We start from the raw sequence: 27,967 nt of genomic DNA, 5'->3' as shown, positions 1-27,967 counted from the left end.
AACTGCTAGGGAGGCTAAGCTCTTCTGGAAAGTTGGCTGCAGCGAACTGTCTTAATCATTCAATGCTTTGATAAATAATCAAAAGAAGTGCTTCACTGGTGATTCCTCAAGGTGGATAAACAAACACTTTATCAGTCCGCAGAATATTTTCTCTTTCTCATTCTTGAATCATGACCTCTGACTTTAACTGAGCCAAGTGAGGCCTGCAGTTGTTCAGATGTTATTCTGGTTCTCCTGTGACCACCTAGGTGAGTCATCCATGTGTTCTGTTGAAGTGATTTCTTGAGAGGTCTGGCAGTAATCAGGTCTGGGTGTAGCAGTGAAACTAAACTTTTTCAAAAAAATTTCTTTATTACAGTCAATTCATGAATCATGGGGGGACTTTTTTTTTACATGAGGCAGGTAGGTTTGGATAGCTGTTTTTCCTGAATAAATGAAATCACGATTTAAAAACTGTTTGCTCAGGTTATCTTTGTCTAATGTTAAAAAAAAGTTTGATGATCTGAAACATCTAATATATGCAAGTCCCCACCACCACACCACACAAACACACACAATCTCTGTATTTCACTCTGGTCCATTTTGGTAGAAAGACCAAGTGACCAGCTTTCCACCAGCTAACAGCTAAACACTCAACACGCACACTCAGTTTTTACCATATGTTTATTATGAAATGGCGGCACTGTCCAGCTTAGCAGTGCAATACCCGTCAGTACCCAAATGTGCAAAATATTAATACCACTGTGCATCTGCCACAGTAGGCAGGTATTTGGCTAATGGTGTGGTGTGGGGGAGTCTGATGGTTCCTCCGGATCTCACAGTTAGCAGAGCTTAAAAAAGATCAAACACAAAAAGCCTTGTTGGTGCTGATTTCATTTTGAGGCCAAAGTATACGGAAGACGAGTTATAGCTACACACAAAAGATATTTTACACTTTTTCTTCTGACCACAGCACTTTTTTCCCCTCGAGGCTGCCAGTGATTACTGGAGAAACCGCAGCACTTGTTTCAACTCTTGGCTGCGTTTTTTGCACTTTTGTCCACATTTGTTCCTAGAGGGAAGTGAAAGGTATTACCACACTGGCTTCGTTATAAAAAAAGTATTAGTCATTAATGTCAGGGTTTTATGAAGAAAGTTTTCCCGGTCCTACATGATTACATCAGGGTGTTATTTTAATCCGTCGTGGTTTCACTGTCTTTGAAAAAAGTTTTTAAAAGTTAGATGTTTCCACGGAAACTCCAGAGAAGCACGAGTGAAACCATAAAAATCAGGGAAGCTGTTTGGCCCTCAAGTCCAGCAGCTGAGTTGTACAGCTTGATGCGTCCTTCGACAGAGGGATAAACTTGTTTTCTTTGTGTGATGTATCTGGACACGACTGAAATGTCCAAATCCCCTGGAAGCAAAAGAAACAAGTGTGAAAAGAAGCACTGGAAAAACATTAAACCAAGCGCAAGACTAACAAAACCCTCACCGCTGTTATGTTTGAGGAACCCGTCTTTGATCATCGAGAATCCATCGCCTCCTGTCACCATGTATGACGGCAGCACCACCTTGTAAACCATCTCATTCTCGACGGGTTCATAGACAGGAACGCGGCATTTGGTGCAAAGGATGCTGAGGCTTTTGACGCGATGCTGCGGTGGTTTGGAGAGGTCAAATTCTACACGAATTCCTGTTGGAGGAAACAGAGACACTATCAGTCTGAATCAGATGTACTGTACGGGAAGCCGGAGAGTAAGAACAGAGAACGTTCTCTCCAGCTCCTTATACATGAGGAATATGTATAATGTGGTGAAAGAGTCTTGACACAACAGAGTACTCAGGTTCTCTCTGGTGCTGACTAATTCCTGGGTCAGATAGATCCTGATTGAAACCAACCAGATGATGATATTTTTAAGTTCTTGCCCGGTTTCTAGTACTTGGACAACATTTGAGGCACGCTGTGCTTTTCAACACTGGATTTAAGTAAGTAGGGTACAATCTATCAAATGTAGCTGATGTTCTGTACATCCACGTTATTCATAGCTTCAGATTCTGTTGCCTTGTTTTCTCAATGAGGCAAATGTTGATGGCACAATCTAAAAACTAAGTAATGTCACCATCTACATGTACACTGAGTCCATCTTTCACAGTTCTTCATCTGAATGAAGAAGACTGTAACTTTAAACCAGAATATCAATGATGCAGTAGCTCATGTGGCTCAGGATCCTTTACAATTCACAGGTTTTTATAAAACAAAAAAATGTGGCCAGTTTGGGTGAAAACCCATTTGGTGAACACTGTATAGAAGTTGATTAGATTCTGACCAATAATATAGCAGCGGGCGCCACTGTGAAATTTGGAGAGATAGTCGCTTTGAAATGGCTTAAGCTCATTGTTTCTTTGGCCGGATGAGCGAAAAACTGTTCTCATAAGCTGAACACAAGCAGGTATTTTAAAAAGGAGAGCAAATCCAAAGCAGCAGGAATGGGTGGGCTGTGGAAATGTTATCGAATGGTTTTATTATCTAAAGCAAACCCAATGTTCCCACAAAGATTTCTTCCTACTTCAGGGTTTCTCAAAAAAAGTTCAGGTTCAACAGATTTAGATGCTTTACTGAACTCTTCCCATCCGGTACCATCGTCATATTAAAAATTGAATTTGTCCAAAATGAGATGCAATCGATCAGACCCAGTTCTGGATGTAAAGAGTAAAAAGAATGCTTATATAAGTTTAGCTCATTTACTCTTTGTGGAGGTGTACAGAAGTTGTACAGAGATACACAGGAAGATGATGTTGAAGGGGAACATCAGAGAATGTATGGCTTTTATAGTGACATTGAGTAACCTATTGAACCTCATATTGGACCACCTGAAATTATGAAGTGAAAGCGCTGGAGGGCAATGACATAAGTTTTTGTACCAACAAAATCACAATTGTGCACTTCAAAGCTGCACCAGAGTAAAAGTCAGAAGATCACATGGTTCCACTGGACATCAATTAAAATTGTGTGCCAAAAAAAACACTGATATTTCTGTATGAACCAAATAACCAGAGTAGATGTAAACGTGCAGATACCGGACACTTGAAGGAACTCTCCGGTGCCCTGGCCGTATCGTTCCACCGAGTGTTCGAAAGCTTTCCTCAGCGTGGAGCCCTTTAGCTCCACCAGGTCATAGGTTCCGCTAAAGGGTAAGACGGCTATCAGGTCCTCCATTGTGATTGAACCTACAGGAAGTCCATCACAGAAAACAGTTTTATAAAATCCTCTTGACACAAATCAGAAACTGCTTTGAAGAAAAATCCCAAGTAGTCAATAACAGGTTGTCCCAATGTTCTGACTCTGCACATGAAATACAGCTCTGTTTATTTGACTTCACCATTCCTCGTGTGCTCGTCGATAGATGCCCGAACGCCTCCTCCGTTCAAGATGCAGGCGCTGACGTGGTTCCACTGGACATCATTTGAGAAGCTGATGTAGTTGTCGAGCTGAGGAACAGAAACAGGAAGCAGATTTCCTCGGTCACACGTGGATCTATGGCATGTTGCTACAACTTCTCCACCTCTGACAGATGTATATGCTAGCCGTTGTTATAGTGCTTTTATACTGTTTAATTCATAGTTCTGGAACTTTGGAACAGATAGCACTGCCTAAACTGCTAAACTGGAGTTAGTCTGAAGTTTGATTCATGGAGATGATGCTAACTGCTAACCCTCAGCTACAAGCCTCTGAGAGCTAGGAGGAGGAACATAATAGTAATAGTATTTCTCTAAAGGCTCACCATGGCGTCGCAGATGAGATTTCCCAGGTTGCATTCCTTAAAGCGGCAATCCTGAGTCGAGCCGTTCAGGAAGACCAGAGTCTTTCCCACCACCTGAGCCGAGTAGTTGGCCAGATTCTTCTTCCATTCCTCCACATCAGCCAGCACCTCCGAATCTGTGCAAGACATTATTCAGTTTTAAAAACAGTCAAGCAGTTAACAGTTTTAAATGCCTGCGTTACTGCTTTGACACCAAGCTCCTAATCTACACATCATTTACATAACCCACTCTGTCTGACCGACTAAAATCCACTCCACTCCATCCAAGCTCCCTGCTTCTGTTTTACAATCTTCTGATATCAAAAAAAAATAAACAATCTGATAAAAAAAAGATGTCTGTTTGCAAAAAGCAGAGCTTTGGTATATGCACATGACAGCAGCTAATTTTATTTGCAAGCATACACAAGGTCATAAAAATACTTCCAGACAGAATCCTCGGGTTAATGACAAGATGAGGACTTTAAGTGTGGATCCTCAGAGGTGGTTGTAGCTCAGGAGGCAGATCAGACCACCCACTAATGTGAAGGTTGGTGGTGGCCAAAAAGTATCTTTGGGCAAGATACTGCCTGCATTCATTAGACCGTGAGTGTTGGATAGAAAGACATAGAAAAAGATGCTACATAGAAACCAGCACATTTAATAAGTCCTTACTCTCCCCATAATCCACAATTTTCAGCATAGCAAGTATAAAAGATGGACATAGAGACTGGATCTAAACAATGAAGTCAGTATGGAAGTGCCTTTAACCTGGATTCTTGCTAATGATCAGCAGGGGTTGCAAAAGACAAATATCTCCCTTATCTGGGACCTTAAAGACTTTCCTGATGAACTGATGGTATCATATTGTAGCTTCAAATTATACTGAATACTAAAGAAGGTTTGATATTTGATTGCTATGTAAATTACGGCCAACATTACACTAATAAAAGACAGCGGCGACAGTGCGCGCACTCATCTTTTATACGCCTTCTGTAGCACAGTAATAGAAATGGGTAGAAGCTACAATTTTAATGCATAACAGCATGTTCTTTTAACATCAACAGCTGTGCAGCTCGGAGGGTGTCCCAGGGGCTTTTGTGCTATTCATGAAATTTAAAATCAGAACCGTAGCACAAAAATGGCAAAATACATTCAGAGAATGTGAGCTCTAAATGTGACAGCCAATCAGATTTGTCCAATTTGCACCCAGTAGAAGATAAAAGATCCCACAAACTCTCTCAAGGAACATTCAGATTTCAGCTGCTGAGGCAAAACATCCACAAAAGACGCCAGAGATCCCTCATGTGCCCTGTCACCCTGTGACAACTACAATCAGAAATCCTCCAACAGCACAAAGACGGCACTAAGAATCTGGTAAAAAACAGAAAACGAAGAACAAAGATGGCAGACTCTGCTTCATTACCCTGTTCGATGGTGCTGTCCAAGAGGATGGGGTTTCCAGTTGACTTCACTACATTCCCAGCATCATCAAAAGAGACCTTCAGGTAACCCAGATATTTTCCAAAGGCGTAGGCCTGCACAACAGGAACCTTTCGCCCTTCCTCTGAGGTCACCATGTAGGGATATGTACCAACTGGGACTTCAGTAGAGGGAGGAGTTCCTGGAAAAACAGCAGAAAAAACAAAAGATGGAAAGTAAAAGACGATAAGTTTTCTGAATATAAACTTGAATTATTGAAGTCATTGAATATAAACTACACGCAGATTTTTTTCCCCTACGACTAAAACATGTTCACCACACTTTTTAAAAAGCAGTAATTCACATCATAAAGTGTAAAGACTGTTGTCAGCTGGTCTTCCATTAATGGTCTAAACATCTCATCACTTAATCACGCGGCAGTTTCTCAAAAATGAAGGATGAAACTGCATCAAATGAAGCTTTCAGAATACCTGGAAGTCTCCAGGAACCCCAAAACATTCTCAGCTCTTTGTGTCAAAGGGCACATTTGAAAAGATTCATCCTCCACGGTAATCTTCCTGGAAGGAAGCCTCAAAACTACAGCACAGAACGGGCCTTCTGAAGTCATGTGACCTGGGCAGGCGGCTCAAAGAGCTTCTTCTAGTCTGATATCAACTCAGTTTGATGACATCACTCCGAGACAAAGATGTGAAATCTGCACTTATAAATATTCATTCATTCAATGAAATTCCAAACAGTTCTCTTTTTTACTCTCCTGTTCTTCAGTAACATCCTTTCACTGTCTGAGGTCTAATCTGTGCATTCGTGACACTTCCAGGGGAATGTTTACCATCACGAAGAAGCTAAAGGCTAAAAAGAGCAACGTTTAGAATATCCACTAACCAACGCTGATTAATGATGCTTGGCTGTCTAAACACAAGTCCAATTCGCTGTGCAGGTTTATCTGCACAACATCAGCACAACAGGAAGACTTCAAGGACTCTCTTCCTTCCTGATCCCCAAATAGTGATGAAGCGCTGCCCAAGCCACTAAGTGAAGGCAGTTCCACACTGCAGGAAAACATCTGTGCAGTTAGAGGTCCAAACCTCGTCCTGCCCATTTACATGCAACACTTCAGAGTTATTTATAAGAGGCTCACTCGCACAGACAGCCTGTTTACTCCAAAGCGAGCCAGAGGGATGAAGACTCAAAGTTTCCTCCCATGAAGAAACAAAGACATGCCTCACAGAGATGGACTGCGGGAGAATGAAATGCATGAAGCAAGATGTAAATGATTTTGCTCATGAAGATGCATGAAAGAGCAGAGCCACAGCAGCAGATCGAAAAAACAAAACTAAGATTGGTTGGATGAAAAATCAGGTCACTGTTTTTACCGCCTGACCATTAACAGGGCAAAATCAGCTGAGGTATGAGGAGGATTTTACCCGTCTAAGTAAAATCTGTTGTTTCGCCTATAATGCTAATCAGCATTGTAGGACTTACAACACTGACAGACCACTGAAAGAGATTACTTAAAAAAAGAAACATAAAAACAAGCAAAATAAACTTTATTTAAATGCATTAAATAACCTGCTGATCAGTTTAAATCGTTAAAAACTGCCTGAGCCTTCAGTAATAGTGTGAGCCCCACAGTGTAGGTGACAGATGTGGCAGATGTGACAGCTTTATCCGCCTTCCTACCTGTATACAGGAACGTGTTGGTGTGTCCGCCGATGACGACGTCGACCCCACGGACCTTCTTGGCGATCATCTGATCTACAGTGAAGCCAGAGTGACCGAGAGCGATGATCTTATTGATCCCCAGAGTCCGAAGTTTGTCCACCTGTACCTGTAGAGAGGTCACCTCGTCCAGGAACTGCAGGTGAGGTCCTGGGGAGAAACACTGGCACCGGTCAGTTTGTGCATGTCTGTCTGCTTTTCAGCCAAATCCAAAAAACAGCACAGGCACTATTTTCATATTTATATCTGTGATTTATCATAAGTAACAGTTATTTCTGCTGTGACCAACAAACTTCTGTGAAGAGGAAGAAGAACAAAGTATTTCTATGTCCTGTCCTTATTTCAGTGTTCATGTAGGCCTGAAGACCATTTGGTGGCCAACAGACAAGGATGTTTTAACAGCTCGAGTTAGACAAAGTATATTCATCCCATTGTAAGGAACAATAAATGTTGCACGTTCCAACACCTGGGACCGGCCGTCGCAGCTCATTCAAACACAGAAGTCTTCAGTAGCCCCAAAACATCGCCAGCAGATCTGCAGTCTTCGTGTCAAAGGCACATCTGAACAAATCTGACCTCCACGGGAAGCTTCCTGGGGAAATAAATACTCGACTACAACACAGAATGGGCCTTCTGAAGTCACGTGACCTGGGCAGATGGATCAACGGTCTTCTTGTCTGGCCACAGCCCCAGCTGGCTTTTTTGGAAACAAAGAGCTTTAAGAAGAACTTCACAGCAACTGTGAAGCATGGCAGTGGAAATGTTCTGCTGTGGGGTTTCTCCACTGTGCCAGGGTGCAGTCATTACCAGAACACATCTAAAATGCATTGTACTTTAGATGTTTTATTTGATGGTTGTTTCCAATCTTGTCCAGTGAAACACTTTGTAACCTGATTTAAAAGGATCTTAATAAATAAGATGAATGGAGGATTATGGAAAGGCCCAACTCAGAGCTTGGGTTTTAATCCTCATGGAAATGCTGTGGTGTTATTTTCCAAATTAAAGCGTGATCCCAGTTCCCGATACCAGTTACTTCCTTTCACAGGAAAACACTACATCCACTGATGTATTTGTTCATTAATAAACCATTAAACAGTTTCCATGGGAGTTTTTTCACATTACTATAAATGTGTCAGAAGCTCAGAGGAGCCACTTACCAGGCTTGGAGAGAGCCGGTGTTTCCTGTGTGGTGTACCCCACCACGCCCACCTTCTCTCTGCCAATGGTAAATATCTTATAAGGTAAATAAGTGATCCCAAACGTTGCGTTCAGAGTGTGGTCCGGTTTGATGTTAGCACTGAGAATGGGACACTTGATCTGTTCCAGGAACGGTTTCATGAGTCCTTCGACTCCATTATCGAACTCATGGTTCCCAAAAACCTGAAAAAGAAAACAAGGAATGAAGAGCTTGGAGACAAAGAACGAACTGATCAGCAGAAGTTGGTTGTTACTCAAAACACCCCACCAACTAAGCTCACGCTCTGTCCTTCAGTTTCTTCTGGTTTGGACCACCATAACTGCCTTCACATCACCCATGGCCATGAAGCCGTCCACTCACCAACTAAAACCACGGAACCTTCTCAAACATTGCTTTCATATGAAAAACCTTCTCTTGCTTTTGAACCTGTTCTGGTTATATAGACAGAGTTTCTTCTGAAAATGTAATTATTTTCTTGTTTCAGTGTTTGGGGCTAAAATAAAAATCCTGCTGCAGCTGGATGGTGTAGTGGTAAGAAGCCGCAAGTCAGATTCCCTCCCAGTATACAGTAAGGGTCCTGGCTAGGCCCCCCATGCCAAAACACCAAGCCATGGAATGCCGCGGCTACGTCCGCAGCTCGGACACGACACATGTCACTGAATGTTGTACTCTGTATGATTTCGTACGTGATCTATAAAGCTCCTTTCTTCTTTCTGTGTGCACTTCCTGCGCTTCTATAAACTCACCGCAGACCTCAAACCTTCATACAAAGAAAACGTTAACCTTGTTAAACTGCGCTGGTGTAGTTTCTGTTTCTGGTGATCAGAGTTGAGCAAACAACTCGGAGACCAAACAGCAGAGTTAGTGGAACCGGCCACATTTAAGTCTGGAGGGGGCTCATCAGCTCACAAGCGCTTATTTAGGAGTTTGCCGTGCAGGATTGTACACCTTGAATTCAGCTGCTGAGGTGACACTTTGTGCAGAAACGTCTAGTAAAACACCCTGAAGCCTCTGAAGGTGAACGATGACAGGAGATGAGCTGGAGTTTCCAGGCCAAACCAAAAACCTTTGACGGGGGTAAAGATGACCTTTAAATTTGGATGGTGTGAGTTTAAGTGGGCGTAGTGTTTCACCAAGCCGCAAATTGTTTTGCCTTATGGAAACTTGCTTTGTTGTGTACTCAGTGAGGTCATTCATATTTTCACATAAATTAATTAAATGTAATGTGTTTTTATTTTTCATTCATGAACTTGTATTCAGCTGTGTAACATTTAGCTCTCTTGGCCGCTAGAAACAAATCCTTCTTCCCACTTTCACAATTTAAAAGACGAAATGTTTAGACTTGCTGAGCCAATAAAAACGTACTTTTGTTACCCACCAAAAGTAAATTAAATGGAGACTCTAAACTTGGATCTCTGATTCTGTCTGAGAGTTAAAAAGCAGAAGAGAGAAGAAGCTGAATAATTAGATGAATTAAAATCGAGTGCAGCCTTTAAACCTGAACCAATAAATCAAGCCTTTCACTGAGTGCAGTCCTGCGTCTGCCTCTCCCAATTAAAACCAGCACGGTGATTGGACCCCACCATCTCTGCAGAGATCAAAATTGTGTTTGAGATGCTTATATTCCTGCTCTTCATCTTCATGCTAAGATTTCCATAAAGCCCCTAAAGGCATAAAAGCAATTAGGCTCTTGCAGTAATTTATTTGGGTAATTATCAGATCAGACCGTCTGAATGCTTCAGCTCTTACACTAACTCAGGGACAGCAGCACCATGCACTCGGGCTGTCAGATGTTCTGTTTCACCCCTCTGAGCTGGTGCACATGTGGCTGTGCTCTCCAGATGTGAGTAAGCAGCTCGCTCTCTGCCTGTTTTGTGCTTTTTTTCTTCAAACTTTGGATCTCATCAGCTCAGAAACATTTTCTAAATTTCAATCCTCCACTGAACTTCATTAGACCCCCCCCCATCCTTGTTTGTCTGGCAGCAGAGAGCAGATGAAGGAGGTGGATGGGGGATTCTGTGTGGGACGGGTAATTACGATCACTACCATAGAGAGTAATCTGATTACTCAGCATTACTCAGTTAACCCAGCATCTACAGGACCTGAACAGCGGAGCTGGGGAGGACAGGAGGCGCTCCTACCGTGGCGTCGTAGCGCAGCTTGTTCATGAAGTGTGCCGCCTCGGCCCCCTTGTAGAAGTTGAACCACACGGTACCCTGGAACTGGTCCCCGGCGTCCAGGAGCAGCACGTTGTTCTCGGTGCTGCGGATCCTGCTGACCTCCGTGGCTCTCCGGGCCACGCCGGCGAAGCACTGCCCGTTAACGCCGCATTTCCCGGAATTAACGTCGGTCTCCTCCACACGAGCGTGTACGTCGTTGGTGTGGAGCAGCACCAGGTCCCAGACCGCCGACGAGGACACGGAGAATCCCAGGAGGAGGAGGAGGGGGAGCAGGCACACCGCTTCCATCGCTGCGCGCAAAAACAGTGCAGGAGGAGCCCGGAGAACGGCGGCTCCCTCTCCTCCTCCTCCTCCTCCCCGCCCTCAGACCCGCTACTTGCTCCCTGTGAGGGGGCAAACAGAGCATGAGAACCTGGAGCAAGTTTTTCATCTTTTTGGAGCTTCGCCTTCTTTGAACTGTGGGGCAGGACACATGCTCGATCCCTGCTTTTTTCTGAACTTTCTTCACATTCGCCTGATGTTTGTTCTGAAACACTCAGTGTGATGTTGAGTTCACGGACTTTGATAAACGTGCTGCATTCACTGTTTGAGAACAACAAACATTTCAGACCCAGTGCCCAGTTTTCTTAGAACGAACAGGTGTTCTGGGAATCCATCCTACCCGTTGTTTCTACGCATGCGCACAACACGAAATTAAGTGGCGAACCATCCTACCTTTGTGAATATGAGCTAGAAGCATAATTTTACAGCTAGAATTCAGTGGCAAATCATCTTACCTTTGTTAATAAGAGCTAGAAACATACTCTGACGGGTATAAATACGTGCCAAACCATGCTACCTTTCTGAATGGGACCTACAAGCACACTTTAACGGGTAAAATGAAGTGGCAAACCATCCTGGCTTTATGAATGTGAGCTACAAGCATACTCTGATGGGCAAAGTTAAGTGGCAAACCGTCATACCTACTTACATTTGTGCTGGAATGACTCTGTGACAGCAGAAATGTGCATAAACTACTTACGGTAGGATGTTTTACCAAAGTAGGAACACCGGCCACTCTCACATAACCTTAAATATAAGGATCAAACCTCCTTTTATCAGTCCTTATTATCCAGTCCCCTGGACACCAAAGTGCTTGTTCATAGGGGGTCATATGATTGTTGGGTTTTTGTCTGTATTATGTCTACCTTACAATATAAAGCGCCTTGGGGCGACTGTTATTGTGATTTGGCGCTGTATAAACTAAACTGAAATGAACTGAATAGCGATGTAGCAGAAAGCGGCATCTGGTCAGAAGGACAAACAACCAAATGTGGAAGAGTTTATTTGTCCAAAATGAAACATATCTGCGGTGGTCGGATGTGGGGTGATTGATGGTTATGGCCTCCTGAAATAAAGACGATGCATCCATCGTAGCACTTTTTTTCCCCACCAAGGCTTTTGGAAAGGGAACAGCAGCCGTGGCAGTGAAACAACAATCTAATAATCTCCACATTTATTGTCAAAATGATTTATATATTGGTTTCAACTGTCCAAAGGATTTTCTGGAGATCTGCACAGCTCTTTAGATGCTTTTTTGTGAACTTTGACCTTCCCACTCCTGAGTGTAACCAGCGGTTTGCACCTTGTTGTAAAGTCTGTGTATTTCATGAAGGCATTTCTTGAATGTAGACCTGGACAGTGATACTCTGGCCCCTCGAGCATCACTTTCGTGGGTTAAAAGTTATTTTTTTAAGCACAGAAATAATTCTGTCATCATGCACGTTTTCAGGCCTTTTGTTGTTGCCGAGCTGCTCAGTGACATTCTGATTTTTCCACCTCTAAAATGTTTGCTTTCTCTCTGGTTTATTTTAAATTTTCAGCCTAATGATGGCCTCCATCAATGCAATGACCTTTCTTTGGAGCTTTTATTTTAGAGTTTCATGGAAAGATACTAAACTGTAATTCCTGAGCAGAGATCACAGAGAAATGTGTCATTGTTCCAGAACTCATTGCCCTGTCTGTACGGTAGTTCCAATGAATGAATGAATGAATAATCCTGCATTCAGAGTCTTAGAGAGCTACAAAAAGAAAATACAAAGAGAGGTGAGAAATTTCACTGTGGTGAGATTTCCGGTTTACAGACCAAGTGTGCAAACCCTGCTGGACAGAAAAGTTCCTTCTTAAGCAAGAGTGTAATCGGTCCCACAGAGCTCAGTTTGATCTTGTAGTGCATTCCTCCATTCATAAAAAAAACCCTGAGACTTCAAAAAAGACACCAAGATTAGTTTTTATTCCACATCTGACTTCATCCTAAAACCCACCATCATATTAGAAAACTTCATTTATACAGCTCTCCCCGCAGCACCCCTACCTGAAGCACGTTCCAATGGGTGTGACCTGCAGAGCTGAAAGATGTGCTAAAAAACTGCAGTTCCTCTAACGTCCACTAGTGTCCTCTAAATATCCAACTTTACAGCAGAAAGAAACCTGGGGTCCGTTCTTCGTACCTCGCTTACTACATCCAAGATCAAATCATCGCGCCAACTTTGAGCTCGCTATTCCGGTTCTCCGAACACACCTGTTGTTGACGATTAGTACAGCTGGATGAAGTAATGTGAGATCACTGGGTGGCTTAACAGGGGCTACGCATCGATAGTAGAAACATTGATCGGCAACCCTTTGATTGGGCGGCGAAAATGTCGAAGGAGCGCGCTCAGTATTTTTCGGCAGCAGAGCAAGAACTCTTGATTGAGGGATTTCAGGAGTTTCAGAGTTTAATTAAAACGCAAGGGAACACTGCAAAGGCTGCAAAAGCAAGGCTGGCAGAAAGTTGCTGACAAATTAAACTCGTAAGTAACATAATAATAATAATAATAATAATAATGGATTGGATTTATATAGCGCTTTTCAAAGCACCCAAAGCGCTTTACAATGCCACTATTCATTCACTCTCACATTCACACACTGGTGGAGGCAAGCTACGGTTGTAGCCACAGCTGCCCTGGGGAAGACTGACAGAAGCCAGGCTGCCATATCGCGCCATCGGCCCCTCTGGCCAACACCAGTAGGCGGTAGGGTAAATCTATTATATTATATTACATTAAATCCTCTTTCACATTAGAGCCACAACAGGACCCACTAGAACATGGGAACAAGTAAAAGTGAAATATAAGAATATTCTACAGAATGGTAATATTTATCACTTATATTGCTTTTAGTCTCTTGGAAAGAGACCCTGAAATAATCTGTTTGTTTGTTTATAACAGCAACCAAGAAAAGGGCAGAGCAAAAAAAGACAGGTGGTGGTCCTGCACCCCCTCGTCAACAAGTTGGTTAAGTAAATAATACCCTCACGGGAAAATCGATATCTCTCTATGAGCACACTGTCGCGCTGAGCTAAAGGATCCTGTCTATCCCGCAATATACGCTGAGTTCTGAAAACTCTCCTTATCAATCTTGCACCTTCCGCAATGGGTGGCTCGCGTATACGGACAGGACATGGCTGCGACAGGCTTCCCAAATCCACCTTCGTTTTTATAGCCGTGGTCTCTCATCTTGATTACACGAAGTAATTTACTATTACTACTCTAAAATATGAATTACATCTGAAATAATCAAATACATGGAATAGAATGATTAATAGTACATTTCCCTTCTTTTAGGAAATGGCCTGTATGTATCTGTATGAAATCAATAACAGAATCAAATACTGCATTAGCTTTAGTTACATTGATAATATTTATTTATGGAAAAACAGTGGAAAAATATCGCTGTTGCTTTCGTATAAATGAAGCGGACATACCTGAGTGGCCGCGATCTAATCCTGTTTACATAAAGTAAACGCTTACGGATCTGTTGCTATGACAGCAAGTCCCGGATGAGCTTCGGAGAACCGAACGATCCAAGATCACGCGAAATCGTCAACAATCAAATCCAGCTAACTTACTTAGCGAGGTACGAAGAACGGACCCCTGTTCAATAAAGGTGGCCATCACAGCAAGTACATCCATCCATCTTTCTCCATCCGATTTGGAGAAAACCATCTGAAATCCTTACAGGTGTAAAGAGAATCTTCACTTTCATAAGGATCCATTAAAAAAAATAAAAAATAAAAATAAGCAGCTTTTCTTCCAACATTACATACACAGAACCATTTACAGCTCACTGCACAACACACTTAACTAAACAGCAGGAATGTTTGACATCTTCACGATTCAGATTTTGTTGATATATAAATATACTTTTCAAAGATTTTCATCCTGCTCTGTGATGACGAACAAACAGCCAAGCCAGCACGGAGACAACAGAGTTGTGAGCGTGACCGTGGCCTCCTTTTGGATGTCAGCATCATTTTCAGGTGATCTGTGAAACAGGACGTAATGAGGCTGCAGGGATATCACTGCACATCCATCAGGCCTGTGACCCTCTCTGCTCTCTAACTTCATTCAGCACGTCTTACATGAGCAGCTCAGTCCTCCGCAGTGACACGACCTTTAAATTTACCCACCTCTGCTCCTGTAAAACACTTTGACACATGCTGTACAAACACAGCTGTTTTACTGCCCCATACAGACATGAACCCTCTGTGTACACAGCACGCACACATGCACACAGTGTCCATGTGCAGAAACACACATAAAGCTCATCTATCCTCCAGCTCGCTTTACACTTGTTTATTATTTCTAATCGTGCACAAACACTTCAGTGAAGCTGCTTCACCTGCAGCGACGTTCAGACTGGAACGAAATGTCCTCACAGCGTTCGCTGATGGATGACTGAACTGAGATGGGGCAGGAAATAAACAGCTGAAGGTGCCGCGGTGTCGACTTACTTTATTATGAAACCAAAGAAAAAGATGAAAAAAAATTACAGATTGTGCCCAGACGTGTTTTGCTCAAAGTTAAAAAAGAAAGAAAGAAAAGATTTTATTAAAAATGTGACTCAGGGTGGTTTCATGTGGTGTACAGCAAGCCTGTTTGAGTTCACACCCGACATCAGTTGACAATAAAATCTAATAATGGTCACCCCGACGTTTGCATCAATGAAACAGTCCACGAGCTCCTTCTGCTGTTTCAGGAAGTCTCTCCAGCATAGTTGTGAACTCAGAGGTGAATTTCTGCTCTGTGAACAGACCATGCAAACCTCAGCCCCAGAAAATGTAATGTTAACCAGAATCCGCAACAGACACGTCTGTAAAATATGATGCTGAGCACAGAAAGAACAGAGCAGTCAGGAAGACGAGAGAAAAGAAAGAGAGAGCTGAAAACTCGGCAATGGTGGAGTAAGAATGGAACAGGAATAAGTCCCTGGACTTATGTTCATGAGTTCTGTTCTCTCCAAAGTGCATGAATCCCCCCTGTGGTGAGCCTTTAATGCTTCGTGTAACCCCTTCTGCTCATATACAGTCTGGTGGATCTTTGTGAGTGAGCATATTTGGAAAACCACCATCACCGATGGAAGAAACTTTGAGACATGCAGACAGAGCTTTCCCTCACAGCGTCCGCGGCTTTGCTGAAATGGACTCTTTGTAAGCCACAATCTGTTCAGTTAGAAGTTCGATATGTGCCGCTGTCCCTTCGAACACCAGCACAGTGTCTACACATGAACCTGGGACAGCGGCTCAACGTGAAAAATGTTCCTATATGAGGCTTGAAGGTCAGTCTTTGGGTTCAAGTGGCTCCTTGAAGCATAAACACAGCCAGATATCCCCCAATCACACTCAGGAAAGGGCCTCCACCTGCCGTGACCGGAGGTGAGAGGAATGAGACCAAAAGTTGTTCTGTCATCGTGAATCTGCTAAACTTCTCAAACCACCAATATGGGACAAACTCTGCGTCACAGTAACGAGTGCACAGTCATCTCATGGTTTCTCAGCAAGCAGAACAGAAACCTCCCTAACATCTGTGCTGGGGTCGGCTTTATGGTAAATTATGAAGTCTGTGAACGCGTTAGTCCTCCCCCGTGTCTGCAGAAGCGACCACACAGGAAACGAGCTTCAGTTCTGTGTTTGGCTTCAGCTGTTCAGCAGAAGTCAAATTTAACCCAATAATTCACTCGACCTCAGACTTTAATTATAGTGCAGCTCGGACACAAAAACATCTCATTACGCTGAGCTGCTCCTTCTAACCTGAATAACAGATGACTTGAGCACAGTTCGTTTGTTTTGTTAAACTGTCTGCACACTTACACCCACAAATCAAATGGACCCGGTGAGTCCTCACCACGTTCACTATGATAAACGAATAAAAGATGTGGCGTTTTTAACGGGATGATCTGCTAACAGCGTGCTTAGTGTTCAGCCCTGAAGTTAATGCTGCTGTTTAATGCATAACTCAAGTCTTTCCAAGAGGAAAGAACTGCAGAAGACACAAATTAACAGAAGTCTTTGCTACCTGGTTCTATTAGAGGTTTATTCCTGTTTAATTAGAGTTCTTCCTTAAACTGTCACCAAGTGATGCTTGTAGCAGCAACACTGGTCAGGTTTACGTTAAAAAAAAGAACAAATATGAGGGGAAAAAACAATAATCTCTGCACCACAGCACTGCTCAGCAACTTAAGTGAACAAGTTCTCTCTCAATGGGAGAACGTGACAAGAGAAATAATAAACGACTTTCTGTTGTTGTTCTCTAACTTTTACTCATAAATGTGACATGTGAATGTGCCACAGCTCAGTCATCATCTTTACCCATGTGTCACTCATGAAATCAGCCTGCAGTCACAGCATGAATCACAGCGTGACTCCTAACCCGAGCCAGTCACACACACAGACGGCGCTCTCCCTCAGGCCTGGTATCTGCTCAGCGAGGGGCTTTTTTCACCCGTGAACTAGGCTTTTCACTCAACGATAGCAAAACAGTACACAGACTTAATATTTAATGGGAGAAGCTCTGAGCCGCAGACTGATTAGTGGCGTTAGTGCTGTTGAATGGCGCTGGCTTCAGTTTCAAGCTGTTGGCTTTGGTTTTGGCTCCAAGCACTAAAACACCAAACCTGGAACTTAGTTTTCACTGAAAATGGTGAAAAAGCTTGGAAACATTGTGCTTGTTGGAGTCTCCTTACAGTAGCTTATGTGCTGCAGCAGAAGACTCATAAGCACAAGCTCTTAAAAATGACAAACTCTTACTACAGAGCAGGGCACTACGGCGCCTGCACACCCAGGTAAGAGGACTTCAATCACATTAATGAGGCTTGTTTTAGTGAAAATGGACCATACTACTCTTGGCTCTTGACAGAGGTGGTCGCACTTTCTCCTTCTCCCTTATCTTTCCTGCTTGGCTTCTCATGTCTTTTGTATAGTCTCACTTATTCTCTAACCCTAAGAGAGTCTCCCAGACTTGTTCTCTAAAAACCTAAAGAAGAATTATGGATTTGATCAAACTGGTACCTTAATGAAACTGACACCCTCCTGGGCTGGGGAGAGCCCGATTGTCGTGCAGAGATGTTTGCTGCCGGATACTCGATGGTCGGTTGCGTTGTGTGTCTAGCGATACTCTTGTTGGAGGATATTGACCATTGACCGACATCTACCAATTCGGAATTACGGTAACAGAGTTCTGGCTGATGGAGCTGGCTCAGACCTGGCTTATCGAAGAACAAGAAGCGGCTACAGCTGTTCAAAATCCTTTCAAAACACTTTCTCTCGGTTGAACACGGAACACACACACACACACACACACACACACACACACACACACCTACACTCCCCCCCCCCCCACCCCGTCCAAACGCCTTCAAAGCTTATGTCTTCTATGTTGTGAGATGTGATGATTCATTGGCTATGTGCTGAGCACATGATCTCCCTGCTGGAGCTCAGTCTGGGGGGAGTTCTTTTTTCTCCTTGTCTTTCCTCATGTTGTGCATTTTCCATTGTTATACCTCTCTGACCTGTCTTCCCCGTGATGTTTGTGTAATGTAGGTATGGTCGGAAGGATAAGATGGTGCTGGCAAGGCTGGCAGCCTTAACCCAAGTTCCCTCGGGATGAATAAAGTATTATCAATCAATCAATCAATCAATTGAACCAAACCTGAGGCAGAGCCTCATACAGCCGATCTGCAGCTCCTGCAGGCCGGGCACGTTCAACTGCATTTGTGATGCCTCAAAGGCATTTATTTCATTTATCTTTAATGTTTGCTTAAAGTAATTCTTTTGTATGTATTTAAGTTAAAAAGAACAGTAAAAAGACTTCAAAATGTTAAGAAGCTTTAAATTTGAAGGTTAGCTTGCTGGTGACCTCACTTCCTGGTGGGTGACCTGTATTACTTCATTTCCTGTTTAATTCCTCTTCCTGGTTGCTCTAAGAGGGAGAGGGACATGCGGTCTTGCTCTGAGGCTTATCCACAGCCATCCACTTGGGAACATTGTTCAGGCAACGTCGTAAGTGTATATATTTCATGGTGAAGGTGTTAAAAAGGCATAAATAGCGGTATTTGTTAAAAATTATATTTTATTTGTGATTCATGGAGGTTGATTTGTACATGTTAAAAAAGGGCAGTTTTGATGATCATTACTGTTGCTAAAGCTAACACGAAGGTGTAAGGTCACATTTTGAGTTATTTCATGATGCAATATTTATGTAAACGATCATTTTTTCTATTCTGTATTTCTTTTCAACTACAGTTTTCACCGCTTGTCAAATGAAGATTCTGAGTAAAAAGTCAACTCTACTCGGACTCGTGTATTCATTGACAGAGGTTTAGCTTGGTGTTTGATCGGAGTTGCTACACTCTGCAACAGAACACTACAGTGAAAAGACGGCACTCGATGGTCCTACGTGTTCATGATGGCAGCAAGCAACAAGTCATCGGTATCAAATACCAGGAGCAACGTGACATCAGCATCATCTGTAAGTGCGGCTCGCGCCAGAGCTAAAGCAGAAGCTGCTAAGGTACGAGCATCATATGCTAGCCAGGAGGCTAAATTAAAATTGGAAAAGGCTGCTAGAGAAGCAGAAAGGAAAACTAGAGAAGCTCAAAATCAGTTGGAAGCTGCTAGAATTGATACAGAGCTGGAAGTGCTAACATTAAATCGTGAAGCAGACGCAGCCATCGCTGAAGCACAGGTGTTAGAAGATGTAGCAGAAATGCATGGAAATGTAGAAAATATGAAATCTGAGTCAGAAGACAGGCTTAGATTGCAACGTACTAGTGAATATGTTTGCTCTCAAAATGATCAGAATCAGTCTACCTTCGCACCAGTATCTGTCCCACCTGTTAAATCTGTAGACCGTACAGAATCACAAGACAGTTTTAGAACATGGCATCCACCTGTAAGCTTAGCGGAATTCCAACATAGCAATAGCAAGCCCAAGCCTGAAGTGGATAATGGGACGCATCCACCCACAACAAACCTGTCTAAACTGACCAGAGCTGAATCGAAGACCGACGTCGAAAGAACAAACCCTCGCATGTATATAAGTGCTCAATCACAAACACCCCAGCATATGCTTCCAGTGAGCGTGCCACAACCTCCAGACCCTCTGGCACAATATTTGGCGCGACGTGATCTCGTTACGTCAGGACTGTACCAATTTGATGATAAGCCAGAGAATTTCCGTGCATGGCGGTCCTCATTCACTAACGCTGTGGCTGAGGTTCAACTTACAGAAACACAAGAATTAGACCTCATGACCAAATGGTTAGGAAAAGAGTCTGGACAGCAAATAAGATGCATACGCTCAGTGCATGTGAATAATGCTAGTTTGGCTCTGCGCAAGGCATGGGAGAGGCTGAATGACTGCTATGGTGCCCCTGAGATGATTGAGCAGTCACTGTTTCAGAGACTTGACAGTTTTCCAAAAATTGCAGCCAAAGATCACATCAGATTACGTGATCTTGGGGATTTGCTTATGGAGATACAAGGCGCAAAGGAGGATGGATACCTCACTGGGCTGTCATATCTAGACACCTCCAGAGGTATCGGACCCATTGTAGACAAGCTCCCATATGGGCTCCAGGATAAGTGGGTGTCATCTGGGTCGTGGTACAAAGAAGAGAATAACGGCTGCTTCCCTCCCTTTAGTTACTTTTGTAACTTTGTTTGTCATGAGGCAAAGAAGCGAAATGACCCCAGCTTTATTCGTCAAAGCAACGGCGCAAGCCCCACAAAACCAGAAAGATTACCTATGAAGAGCTTTAACACCAACAAGTCTATCGCGGTTCACAAAACAGATGTCTCTACAATCAACAACGACGCTAACAAGAACTGCCCATTGCACAATAAACCTCACCCACTTAAAAAATGCAGGACATTCAGAAACAAGTCCATCGATGACAGGAAGGCCTTTCTAAAACAGAAAGGAATATGCTTCAAGTGTTGTTCTTCAACTTCACATGTTGCCAAAGACTGCAAATCTTCCGTGAAATGCTTAGAGTGTGAAAGCATCTATCATGATGCAGCCATGCACCCTGGCCCACAACCTCAACTCGCCAAGGCTCCACCACCACCACAAGAGAATGGCGGGGAGGGAGAAGATGACTCTAACGTAACTGATGTTAGAACCAGCTGCACAGAGGTTTGTGGCCCCGGCCAGTGGGGTCGTTCTTGCTCTAAGATCTGCCTTGCAAAGGTCTACCCCAAACATTCAAAACACAAAGCCATTAAAGCTTATGTAATTCTGGACGACCAGAGCAATCGCTCTTTAGCCAGGCCAGAGTTCTTTGAGCTGTTTGGTGTGGAGAACGAACCACTCTTATACCATCTCAGAACATGCTCCGGTGTCATCGAAACGTATGGCAGAAAGGCAGAGGGATTCCAGATAGAGTCGTTGCACGGCAACGTGCTCATACCTCTTCCACCACTCCTTGAGTGCCCCGAAATCCCTAACAATCGAGCGGAAATCCCAACACCAGGTGCTGTTTTGCATCATCCTCATCTCCACCATATAGCCAAACACATCCCCGATCTAGACCCAGAAGCAGAGATACTCCTGCTGCTCGGGAGAGACGTGCTTAGAGCACACAAGGTCAGGCAACAAGTTAACGGGCCACACAACGCTCCCTTTGCACAATGTCTCGATCTAGGCTGGGTGGTGATAGGGGAGGTGTGCCTAGGTAATGTGCATAAGCCAACAGTGGACACATTCAAGACCCATGTGGTAGACAGCGGTCGCCATTCCATATTTCAGCCCTGTGCAAGTTTCATGCATGTCAAAGAAACACAGCCAAGCTTCAGCAGGTCTAACAAAACGCCTGAGAGGATGCTAGGACACACAGTGTTTAAACAATCTGAAGATGATAACAAACCTGCCCCATCAATAGAAGACATCCTTTTCCTAGAGATCATGGATACAAATGTCCACAGAGATGACACTGGTAGTTGGGTTGCTCCATTGCCATTCAAGGAGCCACGGCAACGTTTGCCAAATAATAAAGAGCATGCGGTTAAGAGGTTCGAATCCTTGCAACGCCAATTCAGGAAGAAACCCGAGATGCAGAAGCAATATGTGGCATTCATGGAGAAGGTCATTGCCAACGGTCACGCAGAGGTGGCACCGCCCTTGAAGGAAGATGAAGAGTGCTGGTTTCTTCCATCATTCGGGGTATACCACCCACAAAAGCCCAACCAAATCAGGGTGGTTTTTGATTCCAGCGCTCAGTACTGTGGGGTCTCCCTCAATGACGTGCTTCTGACTGGTCCCGACCTCAACAATTCTCTCTTGGGTGTCCTTCTACGCTTTCGAAGGGAGAGAGTAGCTATCCTCGCCGACATCCAACAAATGTTTCACTCCTTTTTGGTCCACGAAAGGCACCGTAACTTCCTCCGGTTTTTGTGGTATGAGGACAACGACCTCACCAAGGCGGTTATCGACTACCGCATGAGGGTTCATGTCTTTGGCAACTCACCATCTCCGGCTGTGGCCATCTATGGTATGCGAAGAGCCATTGCTGAAGGTGCCCAGAAGTACGGTGCCGACACAATTAAATTTGTGGAAAGGCACTTTTACGTGGATGATGGCTTGGTGTCTCTCCCATCTGAAGCAGAAGCAATCAACCTTCTCCAACAAACTCAGGCTTCACTTGCTGAATCAAACCTCCGCTTGCACAAGTTTGTGTCGAACAGTCCAGCAGTCACTGGAGCTTTCCCGCCAGAAGATTGTGTCCCGCTCATTAAGGATCTGGATTTGAGTGGGGAGACAGCACCCATGCAGCGCAGCCTGGGTTTGCTTTGGGAGATCAGAAAAGACACATTTACATTCTCTGCATCAACTATTATCAAACCTTTCACCCGACGTGGAGTCCTCTCCACCGTCAATAGTGTTTTTGATCCGATGGGTATGCTGGCACCTGTCACAATCCAGGGACGAGCTCTTCTTAGGGAACTTAGTTCAGAACTGACTGACTGGGATGCACCTCTCCCAGAAGACAAGCTGAAGAAATGGGAAACCTGGAGAGATTCTCTTCAAGTCCTAAAGGAGCTTCATGTCCCACGTGCATACACATCAACCTCGCTCACCAAAGCTGTGCGCACAGAGTTGTTTGTATTCTCAGATGCCTCAACTATGGCCATTGGGGCTATCGCTTACTTGAGAGCCATCCAGGAAGACGGAAAAGTGGAAGTAGGATTTGTTATGGGCAAAGCCAAATTAGCACCCCAGTCTGAACCAACAATCCCGAGGCTCGAACTCTGCGCTGCCGTCCTTGCAGTAGAAATGGCGGATCTCATCCGAGAGGAGCTGGATCTGAAATTGGATGCTGTGAGGTTCTACACGGACAGTAAGGTGGTGCTCGGGTACATTTGTAATACTACAAAACGCTTCTACACATATGTCCATAACAGAGTCCAACGTATCCGACAATCTACTAGACCAGAACAATGGCATTATGTGTGCACGGAAGCAAACCCTGCGGACCATGCATCTAGATCTCTGCCTGCATCCCATCTGGCACAGAGTTCTTGGTTCACCGGACCTTCATTCCTGCATCAGTTATCTGCAGAAACAACACAAACCAGTGAGACGTTTGAGCTCATCGACCCGGGAAATGACTCAGAGATTCGACCACAGGTACGCACCTACACTACTCATCTGAAGGAACCTGTACTTACCCCTGATCGCTTTCGCCGTTTCTCCACCTTTACCTCTCTACTGCGAGCTGTGGCTTTCCTTATCCATGTGGCAAGATCTCACAAACATTCAAACCAAAACAGCAGGTGTACAGGATGGCACAGATGCCGCTTACCTCGTACTGTGGATGAAATAGCTCAAGCGAAATATGTCATTCTGCAAGCAGCACAAAGGCCAGCCTTTGCCAAGGAACTGTCAGCCCTCCAAGCAAACAAAGTGGTGTCCACAAACAGCCCGTTAAATAAACTCAGTCCAACTTTGGAGAGTAGTCTCATCTGTGTTGGAGGCAGACTGAAACATTCTCAACTAACATGTGAAGAAAAGAACCCAGTAATCCTACCCAAGGACAGCTACGTTTCCTTACTGCTCGTACGACATCAACATGAGCAGGTGAGACATCAGGGTCGACATCTCACAGAAGGTGCAGTGAGGGCAGCTGGACTGTGGATTTTGGGTGGGAAGCGACTAATCAATTCAGTCCTACACAAATGCGTAATCTGCCGGAAGCTGCGTGGGAGACCGGAAGAACAACGTATGGCTGACTTACCGCCGGAACGTCTCAAGGTTTGCCCTCCCTTCACATACGTGGGGCTTGACGTCTTTGGACCTTGGTCTGTTGTAGCCAGACGCACTAGAGGAGGACAGGCAGAGAGCAAACGGTGGGCCATGATGTTTAGTTGTTTGAGTTCAAGGGCCGTCCACATTGAGCTGATTGAGTCTATGGACACATCTAGCTGTATAAATGCTCTCAGGCGGTTCTTCGCTCTCAGAGGCCCTGCAAAGGAACTTCAGTCTGATTGTGGGACCAACTTCATTGGAGCTAGCAAGGAGTTGGAGATGGGTAATACTGTACAGGGGTACCTCAGCAAGCAAGGATGTAGCTGGAACTTCAGACCTCCGCATGCTTCCCACATGGGAGGCTCATGGGAACGGATGATTGGTGTTGCCAGGAGAATCCTTGATTCAATGCTCTTGCAGCAAAAGAGTCGCCTGACCCATGAAGTGCTGTCAACACTAATGGCAGAAATTATAGCTATCATCAATGCACGTCCACTCCTACCTGTGTCTACAGACCCAAACCAACCTTTCATTCTTTCACCAGCCATGCTCCTCACACAGAAATCAGGAGTTCCACCTCCTCCAGGAGATTTCACAGACAAGGACCTCTTCACAAAACAATGGAGGCAAGTTCAAGCGCTCGCAAACCAGTTTTGGGCCCGTTGGAGCAAAGAATACTTACCATCCTTACAACAAAGACAAAAATGGACAGTGACACGCAGAAACCTTCAAGTTGGGGATCTGGTCCTCCTCAGGGACAAGCAGACCATCCGCAACTACTGGCCCATGGCCATAGTCACAGCAACCTTTCCTGGGAAGGATGGACATGTGAGAAAGGTTGAAGTAAAAACGACCGACCAAGGTGACACAAGAACCTTCCTTAGGCCAGTTGCAGAAGTAGTTCTTCTTCTGCCTAAGGACTGATTTAAGGACTGTTGTTTGGACTCATTCCAGTTCATAGTGGCCTCACACAGGCCAGGCGGGGAGTGTGATGCCTCAAAGGCATTTATTTCATTTATCTTTAATGTTTGCTTAAAGTAATTCTTTTGTATGTATTTAAGTTAAAAAGAACAGTAAAAAGACTTCAAAATGTTAAGAAGCTTTAAATTTGAAGGTTAGCTTGCTGGTGACCTCACTTCCTGGTGGGTGACCTGTATTACTTCATTTCCTGTTTAATTCCTCTTCCTGGTTGCTCTAAGAGGGAGAGGGACATGCGGTCTTGCTCTGAGGCTTATCCACAGCCATCCACTTGGGAACATTGTTCAGGCAACGTCGTAAGTGTATATATTTCATGGTGAAGGTGTTAAAAAGGCATAAATAGCGGTATTTGTTAAAAATTATATTTTATTTGTGATTCATGGAGGTTGATTTGTACATGTTAAAAAAGGGCAGTTTTGATGATCATTACTGTTGCTAAAGCTAACACGAAGGTGTAAGGTCACATTTTGAGTTATTTCATGATGCAATATTTATGTAAACGATCATTTTTTCTATTCTGTATTTCTTTTCAACTACAGTTTTCACCGCTTGTCAAATGAAGATTCTGAGTAAAAAGTCAACTCTACTCGGACTCGTGTATTCATTGACAGAGGTTTAGCTTGGTGTTTGATCGGAGTTGCTACACTCTGCAACAGAACACTACAGCATTTGTCTCCTGGGTTTGTGCCGACTTTCCTTCCTGTGCTCTTTCATGTCATGTGATTCAGTTTTGCAGTCTGGTATCACTAGAGGGCAGCAGAGGGCAGGGAAAGCATTAATTTAGGTACAAGTCTCACACAGAGCACAACAGATTTAAATGAAAGAAGCAAAAATTCTAACCTGTCAGCTAAAGTCTGTGAGAATTTCATTATGTTTGGAAACCGCCTAAAACATACGAGACCTGCAGCTCATTCCAAACCCTTGATTAACCTCAAAGGGAGTGCCCATTGTTCCCAATTCTACACGTCAGCTGCACTTTCATTTCTGCAAACTGCTTCACTGTATGATTCATCTGAAGCAAAATAAATCTTTGAAATGCTAAGCTGCTCGATTAGAGGAGGAAGATCAACCTGCCTCTGAGAGCTTTGATTGTATGGATGTGGAGAGCCTGGATACTCTTCCCAATCTTTACACTGCCATTTTGCATCACATGCTACTCTGGGAGGAAACAAGTGTGAATTCAGTTAGTCCAAGAAAAGGAAGGCCTGAAAATGTGCCAGATGTGTGAATTCAATTTTGCTTTCTGTCTTTTTTTTTTTAATTATTTACAATAGAAAGTAAGCTTAGCATTATAATTATGTATATTTCACATCTCAGAACACAAGGATGGGACAGCAAACATCGCCCTCTCCTTCGCTGTAACTGCAACCATCCAAGACATTTGATGGGAAACACACTGCAGAAATGGAGGACATTAAAATAAAGGCAAAGCAGATGAAATCAAAGCTCCATAAAAGAAATGATTAAAGTCAGGACTACTTAAAGCTGAAACAACATCTGGATAACCAGAAAGAAGCTCACCTAAACTGTGCCTTTTTACTACTAGTCCCATTCACTCAAACACATTATATACATGCTTTTTCTATACCTAACATGTACACACACTCACACTCCAGAGTTTGTTTCAGCTCAGGCTGACCTCTCTGAGCAGCTCTGTGAGGATCTCCAGGAACAGTTCTTCGGGTTTCTGGAAGGATGTTCAAAGCTCTTCTTTGGATGTTTCTGCCTTTTGTTGTGTTCTCTGCCAGGATGATCTCACACTGCTTCAGTAATGCTGAGGTCAGAGCTCTGATAGAGTTCCCCTGTGTGTTTCTATCCAGGTTTTACTCCACAGCAGTGTGTTTGGATCATTGTCAGGCTGAAACATGAAGCTACTATAATCAGATGTTTCCAGATGTTACTGGATGGTGGATCCGACTCTGATGGAACTTTTCTTCTTTCATAATTCATCAGTTCATCAAAGATCTCCAACACCACTGACTGACCTGCAGCTGAAACCATGACAGAGTCTCCACCCTGTTTCACTGATGGCTGCAGACTCTCACAGTTGGACTTCCTCCTTATATATACTCTCTTATATATACTGATCATGATGTGGATCCATCTCTCCATCAGACTGTTCTTCTGATCTTCAGACTCAGACTCAGACTCAGACGGTTTCCTGTCAGCCGTCCTTCCTCTGAGAAATCCTGTGATGAGGCTTCAGAGAACAGTAGATGATCAGCTGACGCTCCTGAAAATGACTAGAAAATCTGTCTCCTTGGAAACAAAATATAAATAAATCAGGGGTGGCTCAAGACTTTTGCACAGTACAGGATTTGGTAGCTTTCCTTTAGAATTTTCAGCAAGGTCCGAAGAGATGTCAAAGATGTTAACTATGCTGGAAAATCAAACGCAGACTCTACATTCATGATCATTTTTCAGAGTGCGCCAGGTGGAAGTGAGAAGACGAGCAGAGACCTTTTCTCTGTGTCTCATTAATGTTAACTGGACGCGTTGCAGCCTCCTAATTGGATAATTGTGTCTGACTCGATGTGAATAAGTTGTTCTAATGAATCAGGCAGTAAACGGAGTCCCGTGGTGGTAATCAGTGTCTCCACTAATGAGCACAGCTTTTATTAATCCCCTCTAATTTCAGCGGCGCTGGCTTGCATCTGACCTCGATGTAGATGAGATGAAATGCCCCCACAGAGATCAAACGCACCATGAAGACTCCACATGGGGGGCAGGTCACCATTTCTCTTTCCTTAAAACAGCTGCAAACCGTCCAACAACACATCAGCTCTGATTCAGAGCCGTGCGTGGAGGTTTGGTGGGTCACAGAAGATTTCCTTCCAAAGGTTTGAAATATTGGCGGTGTTTATTTGTTTTCTGAGCTCTGATGGAGTTTTCCTGGTTACTGTCCCGAAGCCTGATGTCAATCAAATACGACATTTAGAACAGGTACAGGTGTCACAGAGCTTATGGCCTGGTTTAGATTTATGCCCACTTTTCATTAAGAGGCTGGGCTCCTTTCGTCGACCTCTGTTGGATCCCCGTATTCTGGCCTCCTACCTGTGACACCAACCTGCT

The 27,967-nt window shown here is 43.9% G+C and overlaps 1 protein-coding gene across 1 annotated transcript; it reads right to left on the bottom strand.

Moving 5' to 3' along the window:
* Positions 1 to 331: 331 nt before the first annotated feature.
* Positions 332 to 10,894, bottom strand: nt5e (5'-nucleotidase, ecto (CD73)). The gene is made up of 9 exons (XM_086265198.1): positions 10,278 to 10,894; positions 8,096 to 8,318; positions 6,900 to 7,088; positions 5,203 to 5,400; positions 3,762 to 3,916; positions 3,360 to 3,468; positions 3,058 to 3,207; positions 1,472 to 1,672; positions 332 to 1,393 (listed from the first exon to the last, which is right to left on the bottom strand). The coding sequence occupies exons 1-9, from the start codon at positions 10,602 to 10,604 to the stop codon at positions 1,218 to 1,220; spliced, it is 1,728 nt and encodes a 575-aa protein (XP_086121324.1). The 5' UTR covers positions 10,605 to 10,894; the 3' UTR covers positions 332 to 1,217.
* Positions 10,895 to 27,967: the final 17,073 nt, after the last annotated feature.

This window comes from Aulonocara sp. 'chitande type north' Nkhata Bay, linkage group LG15, assembly GCF_057382095.1.
Source record: "Aulonocara sp. 'chitande type north' Nkhata Bay isolate Kocher_YH1m ecotype deep benthic linkage group LG15, A_spYH_male_GT1.1, whole genome shotgun sequence".
Lineage (NCBI taxonomy): Eukaryota > Metazoa > Chordata > Actinopteri > Cichliformes > Cichlidae > Aulonocara > Aulonocara sp. 'chitande type north' Nkhata Bay.
Note: the sequence above shows the minus strand (reverse complement) of the source record. Positions and strands in the feature narration are given on the sequence as shown.

Coding starts and splice junctions, on each gene's coding strand:
- nt5e (XM_086265198.1), bottom strand. CDS start 10,604: ATGGAAGCGGTGTGCCTGCTCCCCCTCCTCCTCCTCCTGGGATTCTCC. Junction 7,089..8,095: donor ACCGGCTCTCTCCAAGCCTG/GTAAGTGGCTCC, acceptor GTTTCTCCCCAG/GACCTCACCTGCAGTTCCTG. Junction 3,208..3,359: donor CGACGAGCACACGAGGAATG/GTGAAGTCAAAT, acceptor GACTTCCTGTAG/GTTCAATCACAATGGAGGAC.